This window comes from Rutilus rutilus (assembly GCF_951802725.1).
Source record: "Rutilus rutilus genome assembly, chromosome: 12".
Lineage (NCBI taxonomy): Eukaryota > Metazoa > Chordata > Actinopteri > Cypriniformes > Leuciscidae > Rutilus > Rutilus rutilus.
In genome coordinates this window covers 2,848,338-2,868,433 of record NC_140217.1, presented here as the reverse complement: position 1 = coordinate 2,868,433, position 20,096 = coordinate 2,848,338, and the positions used below count along the sequence as shown (strand labels likewise).

The window sequence follows — 20,096 nt, the reverse complement described above, 5'->3', positions numbered from 1 at the left end:
TTTTAAGTATTTTTTTTATTTATTTTTTAGGATACTATGAATCCTGATAAAGTTCCCTTGGCCTTTGGAATTAAAATAGCCCCACATCATCACATAGCATTCACCATACCTAGAGATACTTTCCATAAGATCATCTCTCAATGCAAATCAAACCAGCTATTAGGCTAACTGAAATACAACCATGCCAATCTCTAGGTATGGTGAAGGCTATGTGATGATGTGGGGCTATTTTAATTCCAAAGGCCAAGGGAACTTTATCAGGATGCATATTATCCTGGATCCATGAAGTAACTGGCCTTTAAAAATAAAAATCTGCCTGCCTCTATGGGAATTTAACATAGGGGTGTCCAAACTTATGCACCCTGTATTTTAAGGAAGAACATTTATTTATTTACGATACATTATTTATTCACAAAGAAAATTGGTGTCCTTTAAGGTTGGATTTTTCCTAATTTTTCAAATTAAGGCATTAAGTTCAGTTTCCAAAAGATGATTTTTTATTCCTCTTTTTAGTCAACTTTAGTATGGGTGTCTAAACTTATGCATAGCACTGTAAACATTAGGCCTAGGCTAAAGCTATTAAATAGCAGTCCCAAACTAGTTTTTGTTAATACAATGTTGGTATGAGCCACTACAGTCATTTAAAAATATAAAAAATAACACAAAGAAAAATAGTGGCATTTTGGGGTTATATGGAAACGACAGTTACCATGGTGAATACACAATATTAACAATAACTGTTAATGAAACATGGAAACTGGTGAATAGAATGAGAATCATACCTGCATTACTTTTATTTCGTGTAATTTACAACGTAACGGCGTTGCATGCTCGTAGTTTCTTTTGCACTTGATCAGTGAAGCAATACAGCGCGCGCCGCTGAATTTGCGCGTGCAATTGAGTTGACCCTAACCCTGCCTGGTAGTTCCTATTGTGCTGGGTTTTCTGAAGTAGTCATGATTCGCCTCTCATAACATAACATGCTCTAAACACGCACGCAGTGTGGAAAAGGAGGAGCGGAGGCGCGGGGAGCAAGGATCACAGCGCAAATTTTAACTATATCGATGTGATATGGTCTAATTCCATATCGCATTTAAAAAATATATCGATATATTTTTTATATCGATATCGCCCAGCCCTACCTGCATTATAAGTGTGTCACTGAAATATAGTTCTACCTCAGCGCTCAGCTGTAGCCTGACATGCACTTTCCGTGAGCGGTAATTGAAAACCCGGAGTGGACTATGAGCGAAGTGATTACAGAGTGCTTAGAGTGGAGAGAGGAACGTGCTTTTGCTCCACTCCAGGCTTTGATCACATCCCCCTCAGCAGGGTGAATACACCTCGTCTTTCCTTAATTTAAGACCTATTCAAACAAAAATTAAGATATTTATTACACTATTTGAGAAATGAAAGCCTATTTACGGCCTTAAAATTATGAAAAGTGAATTTAAGACTTTAAGGACAGACTGGAACCCGCAATGACGGAAATCCGTCATAGACTTGCTGCAATTAACGGAAATCCGTCGTAGCGACGGAGAACTTTAATCCCTGAGACAGTTTCTACCTTTTCCTCGTCTAGTTCCTGGTTGTCAGGCAGAGGGCTTCTGCTCTGTGGCTTCATGCTCTCGTACTGGAGCTTCAAGTCCTCCAAACGCTGCCTCTGTGTGTCAGTGGTGTGTTTCATAGCATTCAACTTCTTCGTTTTATCACACACCTCCTTCTCGAGCACCGTCCGAGATGACTGCACAACAAAAATTACTGTCACCCACAACTGATATGCAGGTGATTCTGTAACCACAGGCAATTTAACTGGATAGTACAAGTGAAAGAAGTGACAAAAGGTTTTTAAATAACTGATATAAAAGGTTAATTTAACCCCACCTTAACAGACATGTTCCTGAATGATGCATTCTCCATCCCACGGTCTTGAAAAACATCCTTAGCCGCGTTTCCACTGTCGGGCCAGGGCCGGGCAAGGGCTTTAAACGGGCCGTGCCGGGCTAATAGCCTCGGGCCAATAGCACCGGGCATGCGTTTCCACTGTCGGGCCAGAAGCTCCACAGCACTTCACTAAAACACGCCTGTAACACGCCTCTCTGGGACAACGTCACACTAACCCATCATTTCACCAACAAATGGAAGTTTTATCAGAAAACTAATCAGAAATCACTGGAAACAGCGTTGAAAACAAACACGATAAAAGCGGCCGTTTGCTAGCTTTTTTATTTTTGTTTGTTTAGCAGCTACTTGAATATTTAAAACCCAAGCATCGATGTTTTACCACAGGTTTACAATAAAAAGTGATACATTGATCATAATGAATTAATTTATGTAAAAATTGCACATTAGTCACTCAGAAATAAATTACCGTTAGGTCTATTTCACAAAAGAAAGAGGACACACTTACTTTTTCAGTCGCGTCTGTTTCTTTATCTGGTAACTTAGTTACAGGACATATTTACATCACATTTAGAAAAAATGATAATTTCTACAAATATATGCAATACGACCTGAGGAGCTTTAGCACTCTCTCGACTCCCATACAGATATTTTCAGTCAGAGAAACAGAGGAAGCTCCCGAAAAAAAAAAAGTTACTTTATTTTTTGATAGTCCGGTTTAAAGAGACGAGACGTAGGCTATGACAGATAAAATAAAAACATGACTGTGATAGCCTTTAAGATTGGTCTGATTTCTTCAAGCGTTCGCTATGTTTTTTTTTTTTACTATGCGTATCTTCAAGCGTTTACTATGTTTACTATGGTAACGGCTAGCGCGCATAGTCTTTTGCATCACAAACAGAAGGCATTCAAACATGAACGCGATTTAAATTATTTTATTTTTAAGTCTTAAATGCTGACAGAATCATCCGGCGCTGCCGTCTCCCAACGGTAAACTCCTCCTCTGTTGGTAACCACTCCTCTAGCCCGAGCTGGCCCGCTTTGGCCCAAGGTATTCGACGGGCCAGAAATCCCGGCCGTTGGCCCCGAGTAAGCCCCGATCAAGCCCCGGAAGTGACAGTGGAAACGCGACTGGCCCTGGCACGCACTAGCACGGCCCGGCCCTGGCCCTACAGTGGAAACGCGGCTCTTGATTACTTGTTCCTCTCCCTGGACAACCATGACCAAGATATGCATCAAATACAGCTATAACGTGACTTAAATGATATGGATATGCCTGATATGCAGGTGATTCTGTAACCACGGGTAATTTAACTTTGGTGATTGGTCAAACGGGGCACCCTTCAATGCTTCCAGGACAGTGGAGATGTCCCAGATAGGCACAGAGGTGGGGTAGCGGAGGGTTTGGCCTCCTTGCCCATTTAAGGAAGCGCACGATGAGGTCGTTCCTTCCTAGTGATTGTCCGGCCACAAGAGCGTGAGATGATGTTATGGCCCTGGTTACTCACCTTAGTGCGGGCGCTAATGGATCAAGGTTAATCAGAGTTTGTCGTCCTTTTCAATGCGAGTCTTCCTTTTGGTGATTGGTCAATGATTGACTGCGACTGCTGCTTCAGGGTGACACGGGTGATGACATCACTCTCTTCATCGCCACTGTCGTCCTCATCTGTTGACAGAAAAGACATGCAGGTGTGTAAGGTGTGTGTCAGCTCTGTCTGCTAAACGTAATAGTTCTGTTATTGTTCCCTGTACATATGGATCAACAGCATTCATAGTTCCCATGTACCAGTAGGCCAGTCTCTCAGTCACACACACAATCACACGTAAATGTGATCTGGCCTTTGAGACATTAACAAAAGCGGCTAGAGCGGCAAAAGCCAGTGTGTGCTGCTTTTACCGATATTTTTTGCATTTCTAATCCAAACAATGTCAAACTTGGCACTGCACTTACTCGTGCCCATAGCGAGACACCTGTCAAGTTTGAAATCCATCGGACTAACGGTTCGAGAGATATGCGAATAACACACACAGAGTGATGGATGATGCTCGCTCTTCTCTTCATCCTCTCTGCCTGAGCAATCCTCTTCTCCTCCTGCTTCTTGTAGCGGGAGAGGATTTTCTCTCGCTCTCTGTACACCTGCTCCTCCTGAAGCTGCAGCTCAGACTGGACACACACACACACACATCTTAATGAAATAAGGCATTTATAGAGCGCTCTCCCCTCAACCACCACCAGTGTGCAGCATCCACTGTCAGAACAATGACGCCAGTGCGCTCACCACACACCAGCTATAGGTGGAGAGGAGAGAGAGTGATAAAGCCAATTGAAAGCATGAGGATTCTTATTAGTAGGCCATGATTGATAAAGGCCAATGGAAGGAATTTGGGCAGGACACCGGAGTTACACTCCTACCCTTTACGAGAAGCATTACTTGCACAACCTTTACCATGGCACACTGACACGCATGCTTGCTTTATTATCTCATTAAAATACATTTTAATCATTTATTAAATGCTTTGTCTTTACCATGGCTGCATCCTTTGAGGATTGAGCGTCACTGTTGATGACCTGCAGTTTTTTGAGCACTTGTGTCTGCCGGTGGATCTCTGCCTCCATCCTGTCCAGCTGTGGCTGAAATGTAAGACTTTCTTCCTGAAAAAACAAATAAGAAAATAATTTAAAATGTTTATTTACCATGCTGTTCAAAAGATTGGGGTCGCTAAGAGTTTTAATCTTAAAGGGATTGTTCACCCAAACTCTGTCATTATTTACTCACCCTCGTGTGGCTCCAAACCCAGAAGACTTTCGTTCATCTTCGGAACACAAATGAAGATATTTTTCTGTCCCTCCACTGACAGCCTATGCAACTACCACTTTCAAGCCCCAGAAAGGGAGTAAGTAATCATTAAAGTAATCCATGTGTCTCCAGTGGTTTATCCGCAACTTAAAGCGACACGAGTGCTTTGTTTGCGCAAAAAACCACAATTTACCACTTTATTTACAAAATATAAATCTCCATTGCGCGTTCACGAGAGCACTGTGGCACATGTGTGTTCTGCTGACGCAAAAGCAGACGTTGTTGCATGAACGCATGCTGGAGATTAATAATTTACCACCTTATTTACAAAATATGTTTTTTTGGGGGTTTTTTGCAAACAAAGCACTCTTTAATATGTTTAATAGATTACTTTAATGATGTCTTTAGTACCTTTCTGGGGCTTGAAAGTGGTAGTTGCGTAGCTGACAATGGAGGGACAGAAAGCTCTCAGATTTCATAAAAAAGATCTTCATTTGTGTTCAGAAGATGAAGAGTAATTAATGACAGAATTTTACATTTTAGCTGAACTAACCCTTTAATGAAAGAAGTCTCTTATGCTCACCTGTACAATTTAAAATAACTTTTTTCTATTTTTATCTATTTTATAGTGTAATTTTTTTTGAGGTATTCTCGCATTATGTTCTCTGCTTCATGATGTTTCAGCTGCACTTTCTGCAATCGGTTTTCCAGAATGCACAATTTCTATAAAACAAGCACACAAGTTCATTCATTTTCTTGCTTGAACTAACATATTTAGAAAGACTTGAGAGAAGGAAGAAGAGAATTTACACAGGAAGAATGACCACTTAGGGAAACTTATGGCAGATTTCTCTTCTTTACTCTAATTCTCATTATGATGTGCAAAAAAATCTGATTCTCGTGAATTGTTTAGATTGTATAATAATAATGGTGGTGATAAAACTGTGGGCATTTTTTAAATTACAGTAAGGAGAAATTGGGACAAAAATGATTTGACTGGAAAAAAGGCTCAATATTCTTACTGCTTTTTTTCCTTTTGATTTTGGGAGGAAACCTGGACGATTCTTTAATTGTAAGATTCACCAGTGTTCATTCAAAATGCACAGAAAAAAAGACAGTTTCTACCTTTTCCTCGTCTAGTTCCTGGTTGTCAGGCAGACGGCTTCTGCTCAGGGGCTTCATGCTCTCGTACTGGAGCTTCAACTCTTCCAAACGCTGCCTCTGTGTGTCAGTGGTGTGTTTCATAGCATTCAGCTTCTTCGTTTTATCACACACCTCCTTCTCCAGCACCGTCCGAGATGACTGCACAACAAAAATGACTGTCACCCACAACTGATATGCAGGTGATTCTGTAACCACGGGCAATTTAACTTTGGTGATTGGTCAAACGGGGCACCCTTCAATGCTTCCAGGACAGTGGAGATGTCCCAGATAGGCACAGAGGTGGGGTCGCGAAGGGTTTGGCCTCCTTGCCCATTTAAGGAAGCGCACGATGAGGTCGTTCCTTCCTAGTGATTGTCCGGCCACAAGAGCGTGAGATGATGTTATGGCCCTGGTTACTCACTTTAGTGCGGGCGCTAATGGATCAAGGTTAATCAGAGTTTGTCGTCCTTTTCAATGCAAGTCTTCCTTTTGGTGATTGGTCAATGATTGACTGCGACTGCTGCTTCAGGGTGACACGGGTGATGACATCACGCTCTTCATCGCCACTGTCGTCCTCATCTGTTGACAGAAAAGACACGCAGGTGTAATTTTAAATTAAAATATAAAAAGTCAATTATAACATAAAAAGATGAAATTAAAACAAAGTTATAGAAAGAAAATCATAATTGTGACAAAACATTTAGACTTTTTATCTCATAATTATGACTTGGTATTTCACCAAAGCATGATTTTTATCTTATGTGGCAGAAATGAGATTCCATGGTGATATGAGCTAGTGTCTCACCATCAAAAGAGTCCTGTTTCTGGGCCTCATGGAACTGAATGCACGTGTTATCCTGGGGCAGATTTGCTGCTATCTCGGCAAGGAACTGCAAAGGGGCATGAAATAAACAACATATTAGTAATATTAGTAAGTGTTATTTTACAACTTCCAAAAAAGTAAAATATGACATATATTCCTAAAGTAAACAAAACAGTCAATGTCTCACTAGTTACAAATCTTCAACAAGCCCAAATACAATAACAGCAACTTGACTAATCATTGTTCCTCACCTCCTCTTCCTCTATCTCCTTCAGGATGGTTGCCAGATCTTTGCCCTGTAGTTCCTCCTTCAGCAGCATCAGTTTCTGCTCATCCTCAGACATCAGCTGCAGTGTTTGTTCTTCTGAGTCTGGAGGCAGCTGTGGTGTCGGACCCTTCATCTGCCAGAGACCGAGAGGAATGCTCAGACATTTCATGCATGCATCATTTGAATGTAAAAACACTTGCATTTTAGTCTGGGACTCGGCTTAAGCCTTGTCTGTGAAACCAGGGGGTTTATGTATTTGACAAGATTCATTAGTACCAGTGGTATGTGCTGAAGTTTGTCACTGAGGCGCTTCACTCCTGCTTTGACAGTGTTGAGTGTATGTTTGAGTCCGTCCAGACGATCTTTAGCTGCATCACGGCGCTGCTGCGTCTGCTCAAGCTGCTGCTGAAGCTCACAAACCTGTTGGCTGCTAAACAACCAAACACAAGCACAGAAGAGCATTAGAGAGCTGACTGAGGACAATAATGTTGTTATTATTCAGTCACAATAACAGAGCATGTGAAGTGATATCATAGCACTATTATTCACACGGTCTACAATGTCTGCTCTTACCTTGAGAGTTCAGTTTCTCCTGAGTGTTTCATATCCTGAAGCTGAGTTTGAAGTGCATTCCTCTCTTCCTTTAGTTGAAGCAGCATTCTCTCATTTTCTGCCTTCATCTTCTCCAAATGTTCCTGTGTTTTTCCCTGAGAGATAAACCGGCCCACTATTTCCTATTACAAGAGAAATCAGGAATACACATTGCTTAACAAGGAGTAATCTATATAACTGTAAGCGGGGCGGCCTACGAACTCCTGTGTGAGTCTTGAAGCTGAACTTCTGCTCATGAAACTGCAAACTATCTTCAGTAAAACTTTTCTTCAATTCATTACGATTCTGACTCCGGGGTCTTCTTTTTTAGTGTATGTTTGAGTCCGTCCAGGAGCTATTTTTCAACATTGATAATAATAATAATAATAATAATAAGAAGAAGAAGAAGAAGAAAAGTAACTTGAGCACCAAATCCATATTAGAATGATTTCTGAAGAATCATGTGACATTGAAGACTGTATATGATGCTGAAAATATAGCTTTGCATCACAGGCATAAATTATATACTTAAATAGAACAGTTATTTTAAATTGTAATAATATATTTCACAATATTACTGTATTTCTAATCAAATAAATGCAGCTTTGGTGAGCATAAGAGACTTTACAATACCGGTCAAAAGCTTGGAATAATTACGATAGTGTATATGCTTATAAATAGTTGAATTGTCCATTTTGTGTGTTGTGAGCTTTGCAGCATGCTAACACCAAGCTCTATTAACATCGAGATCAGTCTCCTGTGCACTTCACATGAGAAGTGCTATTAGTATGACACACATATTTTTATGCTTATTAGAGTATTACATTGTTAGCTGAAGTGTGATGGATGATGCTCGCTCTTCTCTTCATCCTCTCTGCCTGAGCAATCCTCTTCTCCTCCTGCTTCTTGTAGCGGGAGAGGATTTTCTCTCGCTCTCTGTACACCTGCTCCTCCTGAAGCTGCAGCTCAGACTGGACACACACACACACACACACACACACACCTTAATGAAATGAGGCATTTATAGAGCGCTCTCCCCTCAACCACCACCGGTGTGCAGCATCCACTGTCAGAACAATGGTGCGAGTGCGCTCACCACACACCAGCTATAGGGATCTCCCAGTCACGTGACCCCTAGTCGCGTGTCAGCCATTTTGACGGAATACTTCAGCGCACCTACATACATGAGAATGCGGATTATCACATGTTTTATGGCTGCGAATTGATTAAAATAATATAATAGTACCGTATTTTACGCACTATAAGGCGCACCGGATTATAAGGCGCACCTTCAATGAATGGCCTATTTTAGAATTGTTTTCATATATAGGGCGCACCGGATTATAAGGCGCATAGAATAGAAGATACTGCAGTCAAACGTTTGACTGGGTTTGCGTTATGCAGTGGTCACGAACCTTTTCAAGCCTAAGATCACATCCAAAGTCCAAATGTAAACCAAGATACCTTGTTTATACTCGACGCGTCCGCATGAGCGCGAAGTTAATAAAAAAAAATAATATCCGTCTGTTCGGGCAGATCCGGCTTAACAGCGCGCGCGTCTCTGAATCCGAAGATGCATGACTTTGAGCCGAATCTGCCCGAGCAGACGGATATTAGTAGTACATCACACCGGCACCCAGTTTGCGCGTCTAAATCAGTTATATGGTCTGGTGTTCAGTCTAAAACAAAACAGTTGCGTCAAGTATAAATGCCTCGTCTGTTTGGGGAGTTGTGCGCGCAGTCAGCGGAGGCTCGCGCTCCGGTGTCAGGCGAAAGTATAAACAAGTTTTAAGTCAGCGGTTGTTTAACAGACGTTAACATAAGGCGCCAGATCCATATATAAGGCGCTCCGGATTATAAGGCGCACTGTCGTTTTTTGAAAAAAATAAAGGCTTTTAAGTGCGCCTTATAGTGCGGAAAATACGGTATATAATGGTCATTGTATTAATTATCTTGAACCTGCTGAAATGTTCCTATAAATATATTTTCTTTACAACTGTGCAATCTGAATAATAAATAGGCTAAATATCCAGTAAGCTGCAGCAGTCCTATGCTCGTCTTCCCATTAACAGTTTTTTTTTCTTTCTCTTTCTGACATTTCATACCTGTTGGGTTTACATTTTTTAATTAAATTGACTATAAAAAGATTGCTTGTGTGTGCTGGTGTTTATTCCAGTCTTTTAAAATAGTTGAATGAATGAATGCTCGCGATCGTGCCTGTAACGATGTTAAATAGGCTAGGCTATTTAATCAATAACGTACACAGCATAGAGGAGAATGACAGTCAACTACTTTGAATAATATAGCATTTTGGGCATAAACATGTAAATAATGAAAAGATTGACATTGAAAAATGACACAGAATGATTAAAATTTTAATATTTAATCCACATAAATAAATGTTCGTGGTTCACACTGATGTTATTCATTTGTTCTCACACACTTCAGCGTCGCGGTCACTGGTTTAGACGAACACTGACCACTATCTATTATTAGCAGAGCGGCCGTCAGCTAACTGTTCACGTCATGTCATCACAAAAAGAAATATACAAGAGGAAGATAAAGGAATTAGGAATCATAGATCCATATGAAGCACCACAAGTTCTTTTTACAGGCATTAAATGTGGAAAAACTTCCTGACATTGAGTTCGGTGCGTCTATGGTTCGGTGACATTTACAGCTAAGTTACCTTATTCACTTCCCATCACGCTACACCGGAGCTTCATTAAAAGCATACACAAGCTTAGCAGGCTATCGGTATCACAGCATCGCTCGGGCATGATAGAAGAATAGATGAATATTTCGCGACGAGCTGTATCAGAGCACGTCTCTGGCTGTATTATCACCAGCGGTTTAGCATTTTCTATTCCGTCAAGATGGCTGCTCCAAATGGCGTGACGTCACGCGGGACGTCCCTATAGGTGGAGAGGAGAGAGAGTGATAAAGCCAATTGAAAGCATGAGGATTCTTATTAGTAGGCCATGATTGATAAAGGCCAATGGAGGGAATTTGGGCAGGACACCGGAGTTACACCCCTACCCTTTACGAGAGCACCGTGGCACATGTGTGTTGTGTTGACGCAAAAGCAGACGTTGTTGCATGAACGCATGCCGGAGATTAATATTTTGTACATAAGGTGGTAAATTATGTTTTTTGGGGGGGGTTTTGCAAACAAAGCACTCTTTAATATGTTTAATAGATTACTTTAATGATGTCTTTAGTACCTTTCTGGGGCTTGAAAGTGGTAGTTGCGTAGCTGTCAATGGAGGGACAGAAAGCTCTCAGATTTCATAAAAAAGATCTTCATTGGTGTTCAGAAGATGAAGAGTAATGACAGAATTTTACATTTTAGCTGAACTAACCCTTTAACCCTCTGGGAACCAAGCTGTTTTTGGGGTCCTTGAGATGTTCTGACATTTGTGCTTTTTTCAGTTATTTATAAACATGATAATGGCAAAGGTGTAAATTCACTCTATATAGCACAAACAGGGCTACCATAATATGCGAGCAACGTGTATGTAGATGTTTGTATTTTTAAGAGAATAATGTTTATGCATGGTTATTGGAAAAAATTAAAATGAAAGTTGCTGAATTAAGACCACAAAACACATTAAATATGTGTCCACAAGACTTTTGACTAATGGATGTTGTCCCTTTGAGTTCTAGCTTCAAAATTATGTGAAAATAGTCTTGCTTTATCGTTCACAAAAAAAAAATACATTGATTTAAATGGTGTAAAACAGGTTTTGCTTGGAAAGCCAATATGCGAGGGGGAGCAGTAGTTTACACCTTAGATTACAATGTCCCACCCACTCTGCATAATGACTCTGCATAATTAGCCATTCATTCAGGTGTGACACTGACTGAGCCACAATGCAAGGACAAAAGATGTATTTAGAAGAAGACTTATATTGACCATTTAAGATTTCGCTTACATCTATCTTGTAAATATGTTTTGCTATTTTATTAAAAATGTTACAATTACAACAATAATTACAATTTCAACAATATTTCAAGCGTACTCTTTCTTTGTAAAAAAGAAAAAGAAAAAAGATTATAGGCCTACATTTTATCATATGTATTCATTATTTTGAATATAGCATATATATATATATATATATATATATATATATATATATATTATATATATATATATATATATATATATATATATATATATATATATAGTTATATATAACGTTAGATATGAGCAGAAATTGCTAAACAAAAGCTTATTTGATGTGGCAGTTTATTCTACAGTAGCCTAAAAACTGTACCCAAATCTAGTCAACAAGTGACTGACTGTAACGTTGTTTTTATGAAATATTAGGGCATATAAATGCTAATTTGCAGTTTAATACGTTGCTTATACAAATACATTTTATTTCAACATATTCCAGTCGATTTTTACTCATCTCAGTAGGCTATAGCAAAGCAGTTTATTCTTTCACACACAGACGCGCGATTCATATTTAGGCTAAACAGTCTTTACAAATATGTACCCTTCATTCATCTCACAGAAAGGCGAGTCATATTATAGAAATGCGATTCATCTTTTTGCGGTTTGCATAGGCCTACACTAACGTTATTCCATAACGTTATTCCACATCAACACTTGAGAAAAGAAAACAGCCTACCTCACTCCTCAGCGGGATCTGCTCCTCATATCAGGAGATATTGCTCCTCATATCAGCACTGTTCAGAGGAAACTTTTCTCCATAAGGTAGGCTATATTATGCCTCACTCGATTGCAACGCGCTTTGTTTACAGCTGATGTGGGCGTTCTCAGAATTTGCGTTTGAATAGCACGCGCTCTCCGGGGTGTGGTCAAATTACTTTTGAATGGCTCGTAATGAGCTCGACTGGAGTCGCTCTCTTTTTGTACAGATTACAGAAGCTGAGAATATTTGTTTTTTATATAAATTACTTCATTTAAAAGATGCGATCTCAAGCTTTATGCCCGTGGGTCTGTTTGCCTGTTTGACTGAATTTTCGCGGAGTTATAGATCATTTTCGAACGCGTTTCAAATGGGAGTTTACTGACAGAGAGAAGGCAGAAATCGCATCATGTTAATTTTTCTTTATTTGTCAAAAAGCAAAACACTTTATTTTTATTGTGAGTATCCAGAAAAAAAATAGAAACTGAACAGGATCGAATGATGTATTACACGAAAATGAATGTTTATTTTCATTGCTAAAAAAAAAAAAAACGAGCAAAACGCGCGGGCGCGTTTTTGGTCCCCAGAGGGTTAATGAAAGAAGTCTCTTATGCTCACCTGTACAATTTAAAATAACTGTTTTCTAGTTTGATCTATTTTATAATGTATTTTTTTCCTGTGATCAAAGCTGAATTTTCAGCAGCCATTCCTCTTGGCTTCTGTCACATGACCCTTCCGAAATCATTCTAATATGCTGATTTGGTGCTCAAGAAACCTTTCTTATTATTATAATAATAAGAATATATTTTGAATGGTATGGATGAGTGTCATTGGATTGCTTAAATTTTCCCCATCACATATATGGGGTATCATGCTTTATAATACACATCTGTGTGGGTTTATGTGTGTGTGCTGTGTCAGTCTGTACATGAATCCAGTTCATCTGTTCTTTCTCAGATACCTGTAGTTGGTCCTTCACTTTGAGGTATTCTCGCATTATGGTCTCTGCTTCATGATGTTCAGCTGCACTTTCTGCAATCGGTTTTCCAGAATGCACAATTTCTATAAAACAAGCACACAAGTTCATTCATTTTCTTGCTTGAACTAACATATTTAGAAAGACTTGAGAGAAGGAAGAAGAGAATTTACACAGGAAGAATGACCACTTAGGGAAACTTATGGCAGAGTGACCTTCTTTACTCTAATTCTCATTATGATGTGCAAAAAAATCTGATTCTCGTGAATTGTTTAGATTGTATAATAATAATGGTGGTGATAAAACTGTGGGCATTTTTTAAATTACAGTAAGGAGAAATTGGGACAAAAATTATTTGACTGGAAAAAAGGCTCAATATTCTTACTGCTTTTTTTCCTTTTGATTTTGGGAGGAAACCTGGACGATTCTTTAATTGTAAGATTCACCAGTGTTCATTCAAAATGCACAGAAAAAAAGACAGTTTCTACCTTTTCCTCGTCTAGTTCCTGGTTGTCAGGCAGAGGGCTTCTGCTCTGGGGCTTCATGCTCTCATACTGGAGCTTCAACTCCTCCAAACGCTGCCTCTGTGTGTCAGTGGTGTGTTTCATAGCATTCAGCTTCTTCGTTTTATCACACACCTTCTCCAGCACCGTCCGAGATGACTGCACAACAAAAATTACTGTCACCCACAACTGATATGCAGGAGATTCTGTAACCACGGGCAATTTAACTGGATAGTACAAGTGAAAGAAGTGACAAAAGGTTTTTAAATAACTGATATAAAGGTTAATTTTACCCCACCTTAACAGACATGTTCCTGAATGATGCATTCTCCATCCCACGGTCTTGAAAAACATCCTTGATTACTTGTTCCTCTCCCTGGAACAACCAAGATATGCATCAAATACATGTATAACGTGACTTAAATGATATGGATATGTTTTAACATTACATATGTGTGTGTGTGTGTTCATAATGTCTGACCTCAGCCAGTTTCTTGAGCATGTTTTCATTCTCATGTCTCAGCTGAAGGATGGCTTCTCTGTTCTTCTCGATGACAGACTGAGAGCTTTCGAAATACGCGCTTCTTTCTCTCTCTAGTGGACAGAGAGAAACATTCAGCGGCCATGCGAAGTTGGGTGTAACGTTAATGTCATGCAATATTAACTTTCTGTAGACAGTTTTACTGAGCTCTTTATTCAATTTAACCCATTTAGTCCTGAAACGGCTATAAAAACCTGTTATTCTATGATAAATACCCTGATCTCCTGAGGGTTTGCAGAAAAAATACTAAGAATTGTCAACGTCTACCAAAACCTTAATATCTAAGCCTCTGTAGCACTTAATAAAGAAACATGAAATAAAATACATTTTAAAGGTAAGAATCACAGGTTTTATTAAAAATTTCGAAAAGGAGTTTTCCCATAGCGTAAGCTAGCCGTAAGCAATACTCGTTCCTTCATCTCAGGGAACCGAGGTTACGTTAGTAACCGAGACGAGGGAACTGCAAAGGGACATGAAATAAACACCATTAATATTAGTCAGCGTTATTTTACAACTTCCAAAAAAGTAAAAAATGACATATATTCCAAAAGTAAACAAAAGTGTCAATGTTTCACTAGTTACAAATCTTCAACAAGCCCAAATACAATAACAGCAACTTGACTAATCATTGTTCCTCACCTCCTCTTCCTCTATCTCCTTCAGGATGGTTGCCAGATCTTTGCCCTGTAGTTCCTCCTTCAGCAGCATCAGTTTCTGCTCAGCCTCAGACATCAGCTGCAGTGTTTGTTCTTCTGAGTCTGGAGGCAGCTGTGGTGTCGGACCCTTCATCTGCCAGAGACCGAGAGGAATGCTCAGACATTTCACGCATGCATCGTTTGAATGTAAAAACATTTGCATTTTAGTCTGGGACTCGGCTTAAGCCTTGTCTGTGAAACCAGGGGGTTTATGTATTTGACAAGAAAAAAAGACAGCAGGGATTAAAGTGAAAAAAATTCTTCTGACTAAAATTTTTCTTAGGCCAAGTCATATTCCTTTAACTTTTTAAATAGTCGAGACCAATAGCGTTTTAAGGGGAGACGTTTTAAACCGCTTTTATATTGCCAGTAGGCGTATTTTAAAAGCTATATTTTAATCTATGAAAACCAGGCATGGAACATACTAATATAATTAATAATTTGCATATATATATATATATATATATATATATATATATGCAAATTATAACACGTTTACACAAAATTTGTTAACACACAAGTAAGTTACTTTTCCCCTTTACTTAACATAAATTGTACGAATATGACTAATAGTAAAGACTAGTACTAATAAATACAGTGCTATGCATAAGTTTAGACACCCATGCTAAAGTTGACTAAAAAGAGGAATAAAAAATCATCTTTTGGAAATTGAACTTAAAGGTATAGCGGAGGATCTTTCCGAATTTTAGATAAGTCCCGCCCTCTCCACTTTTTGAAAAGTTTGATTGATTCACCAGAATGATTGACAATTAGGAGGACCAATAGTATAGGGTATCCACCCGGAAGTAAAAAGATCCTCCGCTATACCTTTAATGCCTTAATTTAAAAAATTAGGAAAAATCCAACCTTTAAGGACACCAATTTTCTTTGTGAATGAATAATGTATCGTAAATAAATAAATGTTCTTCCTTAAAATACAGGGTGCATAAGTTTGGACACTCCTATGTTAAATTCCCATAGAGGCAGGCAGATTTTTATTTTTAAGTATTTTTTATTTTTATTTTTTAGGATACTATGAATCCTGATAAAGTTCCCTTGGCCTTTGGAATTAAAATAGCCCCACATCATCACATAGCATTCACCATACCTAGAGATACTTTCCATAAGATCATCTCTCAATGCAAATCAAACCAGCTATTAGGCTAACTGAAATACAACCATGCCAATCTCTAGGTATGGTGAAGGCTATGTGATGATGTGGGGCTATTTTAATTCCAAAGGCCAAGGGAACTTTATCAGGATGCATAGTATCCTGGATCCATGAAGTAACTGGCCTTTAAAAATAAAAATCTGCCTGCCTCTATGGGAATTTAACATAGGGGTGTCCAAACTTATGCACCCTGTATTTTAAGGAAGAACATTTATTTATTTACGATACATTATTTATTCACAAAGAAAATTGGTGTCCTTTAAGGTTGGATTTTTCCTAATTTTTCAAATTAAGGCATTAAGTTCAGTTTCCAAAAGATGATTTTTTATTCCTCTTTTTAGTCAACTTTAGTATGGGTGCCTAAACTTATGCATAGCACTGTAAACATTAGGCCTAGGCTAAAGCTATTAAATAGCAGTCCCAAACTAGTTTTTGTTAATACAATGTTGGTATGAGCCACTACAGTCATTTAAAAATATAAAAAATAACACAAAGAAAAATAGTGGCATTTTGGGGTTATATGGAAACGACAGTTACCATGGTGAATACACAATATTAACAATAACTGTTAATGAAACATGGAAACTGGTGAATAGAATGAGAATCATACCTGCATTACTTTTATTTCGTGTAATTTACAACGTAACGGCGTTGCATGCTCGTAGTTTCTTTTGCACTTGATCAGTGAAGCAATACAGCGCGCGCCGCTGAATTTGCGCGTGCAATTGAGTGTGCGCTACGAGAACAGGATAACGGCTGACAGGACAAGAAAGTCCGTTTTTCTGAGGTGAAAAACTTTATTTCAGCGTACACTTATGTCACTGCCTGCCTGGTAGTTCCTATTGTGCTGGGTTTTCTGAAGTAGTCATGATTCGCCTCTCATAACATAACATGCTCTAAACACGCACGCAGTGTGGAAAAGGAGGAGCGGAGGCGCGGGGAGCAAGGATCACAGCGCAAATTTTAACTATATCGATGTGATATGGTCTAATTCCATATCGCATTTAAAAAATATATCGATATATTTTTTATATCGATATCGCCCAGCCCTACCTGCATTATAAGTGTGTCACTGAAATATAGTTCTACCTCAGCGCTCAGCTGTAGCCTGACATGCACTTTCCGTGAGCGGTAATTGAAAACCCGGAGTGGACTATGAGCGAAGTGATTACAGAGTGCTTAGAGTGGAGAGAGGAACGTGCTTTTGCTCCACTCCAGGCTTTGATCACATCCCCCTCAGCAGGGTGAATACACCTCGTCTTTCCTTAATTTAAGACCTATTCAAACTAAAATTAAGATATTTATTACACTATTTGAGAAATGAAAGCCTATTTACGGCCTTAAAATTATGAAAAGTGAATTTAAGACTTTAAGGACAGACTGGAACCCGCAATGACGGAAATCCGTCATAGACTTGCTGCAATTAACGGAAATCCGTCGTAGCGACGGAGAACTTTAATCCCTGAGACAGTTTCTACCTTTTCCTCGTCTAGTTCCTGGTTGTCAGGCAGAGGGCTTCTGCTCTGTGGCTTCATGCTCTCGTACTGGAGCTTCAAGTCCTCCAAACGCTGCCTCTGTGTGTCAGTGGTGTGTTTCATAGCATTCAACTTCTTCGTTTTATCACACACCTCCTTCTCCAGCACCGTCTGAGATGACTGCACAACAAAAATTACTGTCACCCACAACTGATATGCAGGTGATTCTGTAACCACAGGCAATTTAACTGGATAGTACAAGTGAAAGAAGTGACAAAAGGTTTTTAAATAACTGATATAAAAGGTTAATTTAACCCCACCTTAACAGACATGTTCCTGAATGATGCATTCTCCATCCCACGGTCTTGAAAAACATCCTTGATTACTTGTTCCTCTCCCTGGACAACCATGACCAAGATATGCATCAAATACAGCTATAACGTGACTTAAATGATATGGATATGCCTGATATGCAGGTGATTCTGTAACCACGGGTAATTTAACTTTGGTGATTGGTCAAACGGGGCACCCTTCAATGCTTCCAGGACAGTGGAGATGTCCCAGATAGGCACAGAGGTGGGGTAGCGGAGGGTTTGGCCTCCTTGCCCATTTAAGGAAGCGCACGATGAGGTCGTTCCTTCCTAGTGATTGTCCGGCCACAAGAGCGTGAGATGATGTTATGGCCCTGGTTACTCACCTTAGTGCGGGCGCTAATGGATCAAGGTTAATCAGAGTTTGTCGTCCTTTTCAATGCAAGTCTTCCTTTTGGTGATTGGTCAATGATTGACTGCGACTGCTGCTTCAGGGTGACACGGGTGATCACATCACGCTCTTCATCGCCACTGTCGTCCTCATCTGTTGACAGTAAAGACACGCAGGTGTAATTTTAAATTAAAATATAAAAAGTCAATTATAACATAAAAAGATGAAATTAAAACAAAGTTATAGAAAGAAAATCATAATTGTGACAAAACATTTAGACTTTTTATCTCATAATTATGACTTGGTATTTCACCAAAGCATGATTTTTATCTTATGTGGCAGAAATGAGATTCCATGGTGATATGAGCTAGTGTCTCACCATCAGAAGAGTCCTGTTTCTGGGCCTCATGGAACTGAATGCGCGTGTTATCCTGGGGCAGATTTGCTGCTATCTCGGCAAGGAACTGCAAAGCGGCATGAAATAAACAACATATTAGTAATATTAGTAACAGGGTGTCTACAGATATGAACAAGTTAAATTTAAGACTTTTTAAGACCTTTTTAATGCCACTTTGAATGAAATTTAAGACCAAACCTGTGATGGAAATACACATTATATTACATGCGTATATATTAGGGGTGTAACGGTTCACAAAATTCACGGTTCAGTTCGATACGATACATTTGTGTCATGGTTCGGTTCGGTACGTTTTTGATACAGCATAAAGAAATAAATGCCAGAGAAATTTCCTTGATTTAAATTTTTTATTCTTTTTTATATTAAAACTAACATCATAAAGTATGATTTTTTTTTACTTTGAGCAATTCTAGAGCTATAATTGACTCTTCTTAGGAGCATATAAAACAAAACAGCTCCTTGGAAAAAATGAAATGTCATATTGTAGTAGTTATAAACAAAGGTTTATTTTAGTTCAGATTAACATTTGAGGGCAGCAATTGTATTCATAATGTCAAAATAAAACCGACGTAATGTTACTTGAAGGCATTATAGCCTACTATTCCTGCCAAACTTCCATTGCAGTTAGTGTTTCTACAGTAAATCCATGGTGAATGTTGCTGATCTGTGGACACTGATAGTTCATTCATGGCACAATGTTTCTTCCTGGTTTCCACGTCAGCGCTGTTGATCCGTTAATAACGGAGAAATATGAATGCTTCTCACTAGATCTCGCAGCGATGTTATTACTTCCGTCAGTTCTGTGGCGAATTCAAATGCTTTCTTTACTGTATCTCTTATTAGCGCTGTGTAGTAACAGTGTCGCATGATCACGATCGGCTCGCGCTGCACTGGTCCAAACTGATAAACGGTCCTTCAACCACACAATAACGAGCAGTTTCGTTCCGCTTGCATTTTACGTTTGCCATTTGATGTTGGGCACTGTTGTGGTCGCGCCGGCGTCTCTTACATTATGAGCGCGCTTGCCACGCGCAACGCGCCTACATTTGAAACAACAAAACAGCGTTACCAGAAAAAGCCTACATTATCATTATCAATAGCTGTTTATGTAATAAAATCTGAATCATTCTCGCGATTCGATGCTTCACTGGTTATTTGACGGACATTAGGTCCGTCAGACTGGAGAAATTTTAGCGGTAACGTGACCAGAAATATTTAAGACCTATCGAATCTGAATTTAAGACATTTTAATACTTTTTAAGGCCTTTTATTAGGAAAACTTTATTTAAGACATTTTAAGACTTTAAGGACCCGCGGCCACCCTGAATAAGTGTTATTTTACAACTTCCAAAAAAGTAAAATATGACATATATTCCTAAAGTAAACAAAACAGTCAATGTCTCACTAGTTACAAATCTTCAACAAGCCCAAA

At 39.1% G+C, this 20,096-nt stretch overlaps 1 protein-coding gene and 1 pseudogene across 3 annotated transcripts in view; both read right to left on the bottom strand.

Moving 5' to 3' along the window:
- The window catches only part of LOC311301267, a 39,093-nt pseudogene that overhangs the window by 9,557 nt on the left and 9,440 nt on the right, over positions 1–20,096 (bottom strand). Inside the window, exons 10-22 of the transcript in view lie at positions 18,626–18,710; positions 18,333–18,399; positions 18,242–18,254; positions 17,865–17,942; positions 17,548–17,724; positions 14,843–14,992; positions 14,144–14,449; positions 13,961–14,038; positions 13,648–13,821; positions 5,826–6,002; positions 4,430–4,555; positions 3,932–4,066; positions 1,568–1,744 (exon numbers count right to left, since the gene is read on the bottom strand). The product of the transcript in view is annotated as an uncharacterized misc_RNA (transcript). The remainder of the gene's footprint in view (positions 1–1,567; positions 1,745–3,931; positions 4,067–4,429; positions 4,556–5,825; positions 6,003–13,647; positions 13,822–13,960; positions 14,039–14,143; positions 14,450–14,842; positions 14,993–17,547; positions 17,725–17,864; positions 17,943–18,241; positions 18,255–18,332; positions 18,400–18,625; positions 18,711–20,096) is intronic.
- Positions 1,568–13,702, bottom strand: LOC311300696 (outer dynein arm-docking complex subunit 3-like). 2 transcript variants are annotated; one of them, XM_084425142.1, is made up of 13 exons: positions 13,648–13,702; positions 13,145–13,245; positions 8,350–8,496; positions 7,508–7,668; positions 7,211–7,364; positions 6,918–7,067; positions 6,649–6,733; positions 5,826–6,422; positions 5,284–5,423; positions 4,430–4,555; positions 3,854–4,066; positions 3,411–3,568; positions 1,568–1,744 (listed from the first exon to the last, which is right to left on the bottom strand). In XM_084425142.1, the coding sequence occupies exons 2-8, from the start codon at positions 13,178–13,180 to the stop codon at positions 6,292–6,294; spliced, it is 864 nt and encodes a 287-aa protein (XP_084281268.1). In that variant the 5' UTR covers positions 13,181–13,245; positions 13,648–13,702; the 3' UTR covers positions 1,568–1,744; positions 3,411–3,568; positions 3,854–4,066; positions 4,430–4,555; positions 5,284–5,423; positions 5,826–6,291. The 2 variants fall into 2 exon arrangements, with proteins under 2 accessions (XP_084281268.1, XP_084281269.1); XM_084425143.1 differs by lacking the exons at positions 1,568–1,744; positions 3,411–3,568; positions 3,854–4,066; positions 4,430–4,555 and having other exon boundaries at positions 5,283–5,423.

Bases quoted from the DNA above. Each gene is read 5' to 3' on its own strand.
- LOC311300696 (XM_084425142.1), bottom strand. From the start codon at position 13,180: ATGCGAGAATACCTCAAAGTGAAGGACCAACTACAG. The intron at 7,365-7,507 runs GTAAGAGCAGAC...TTGGTTGTTTAG, and splicing joins GGAGAAACTGAACTCTCAAG to CAGCCAACAGGTTTGTGAGC. The intron at 7,068-7,210 runs GTACTAATGAAT...GGTCTCTGGCAG, and splicing joins AACTTCAGCACATACCACTG to ATGAAGGGTCCGACACCACA.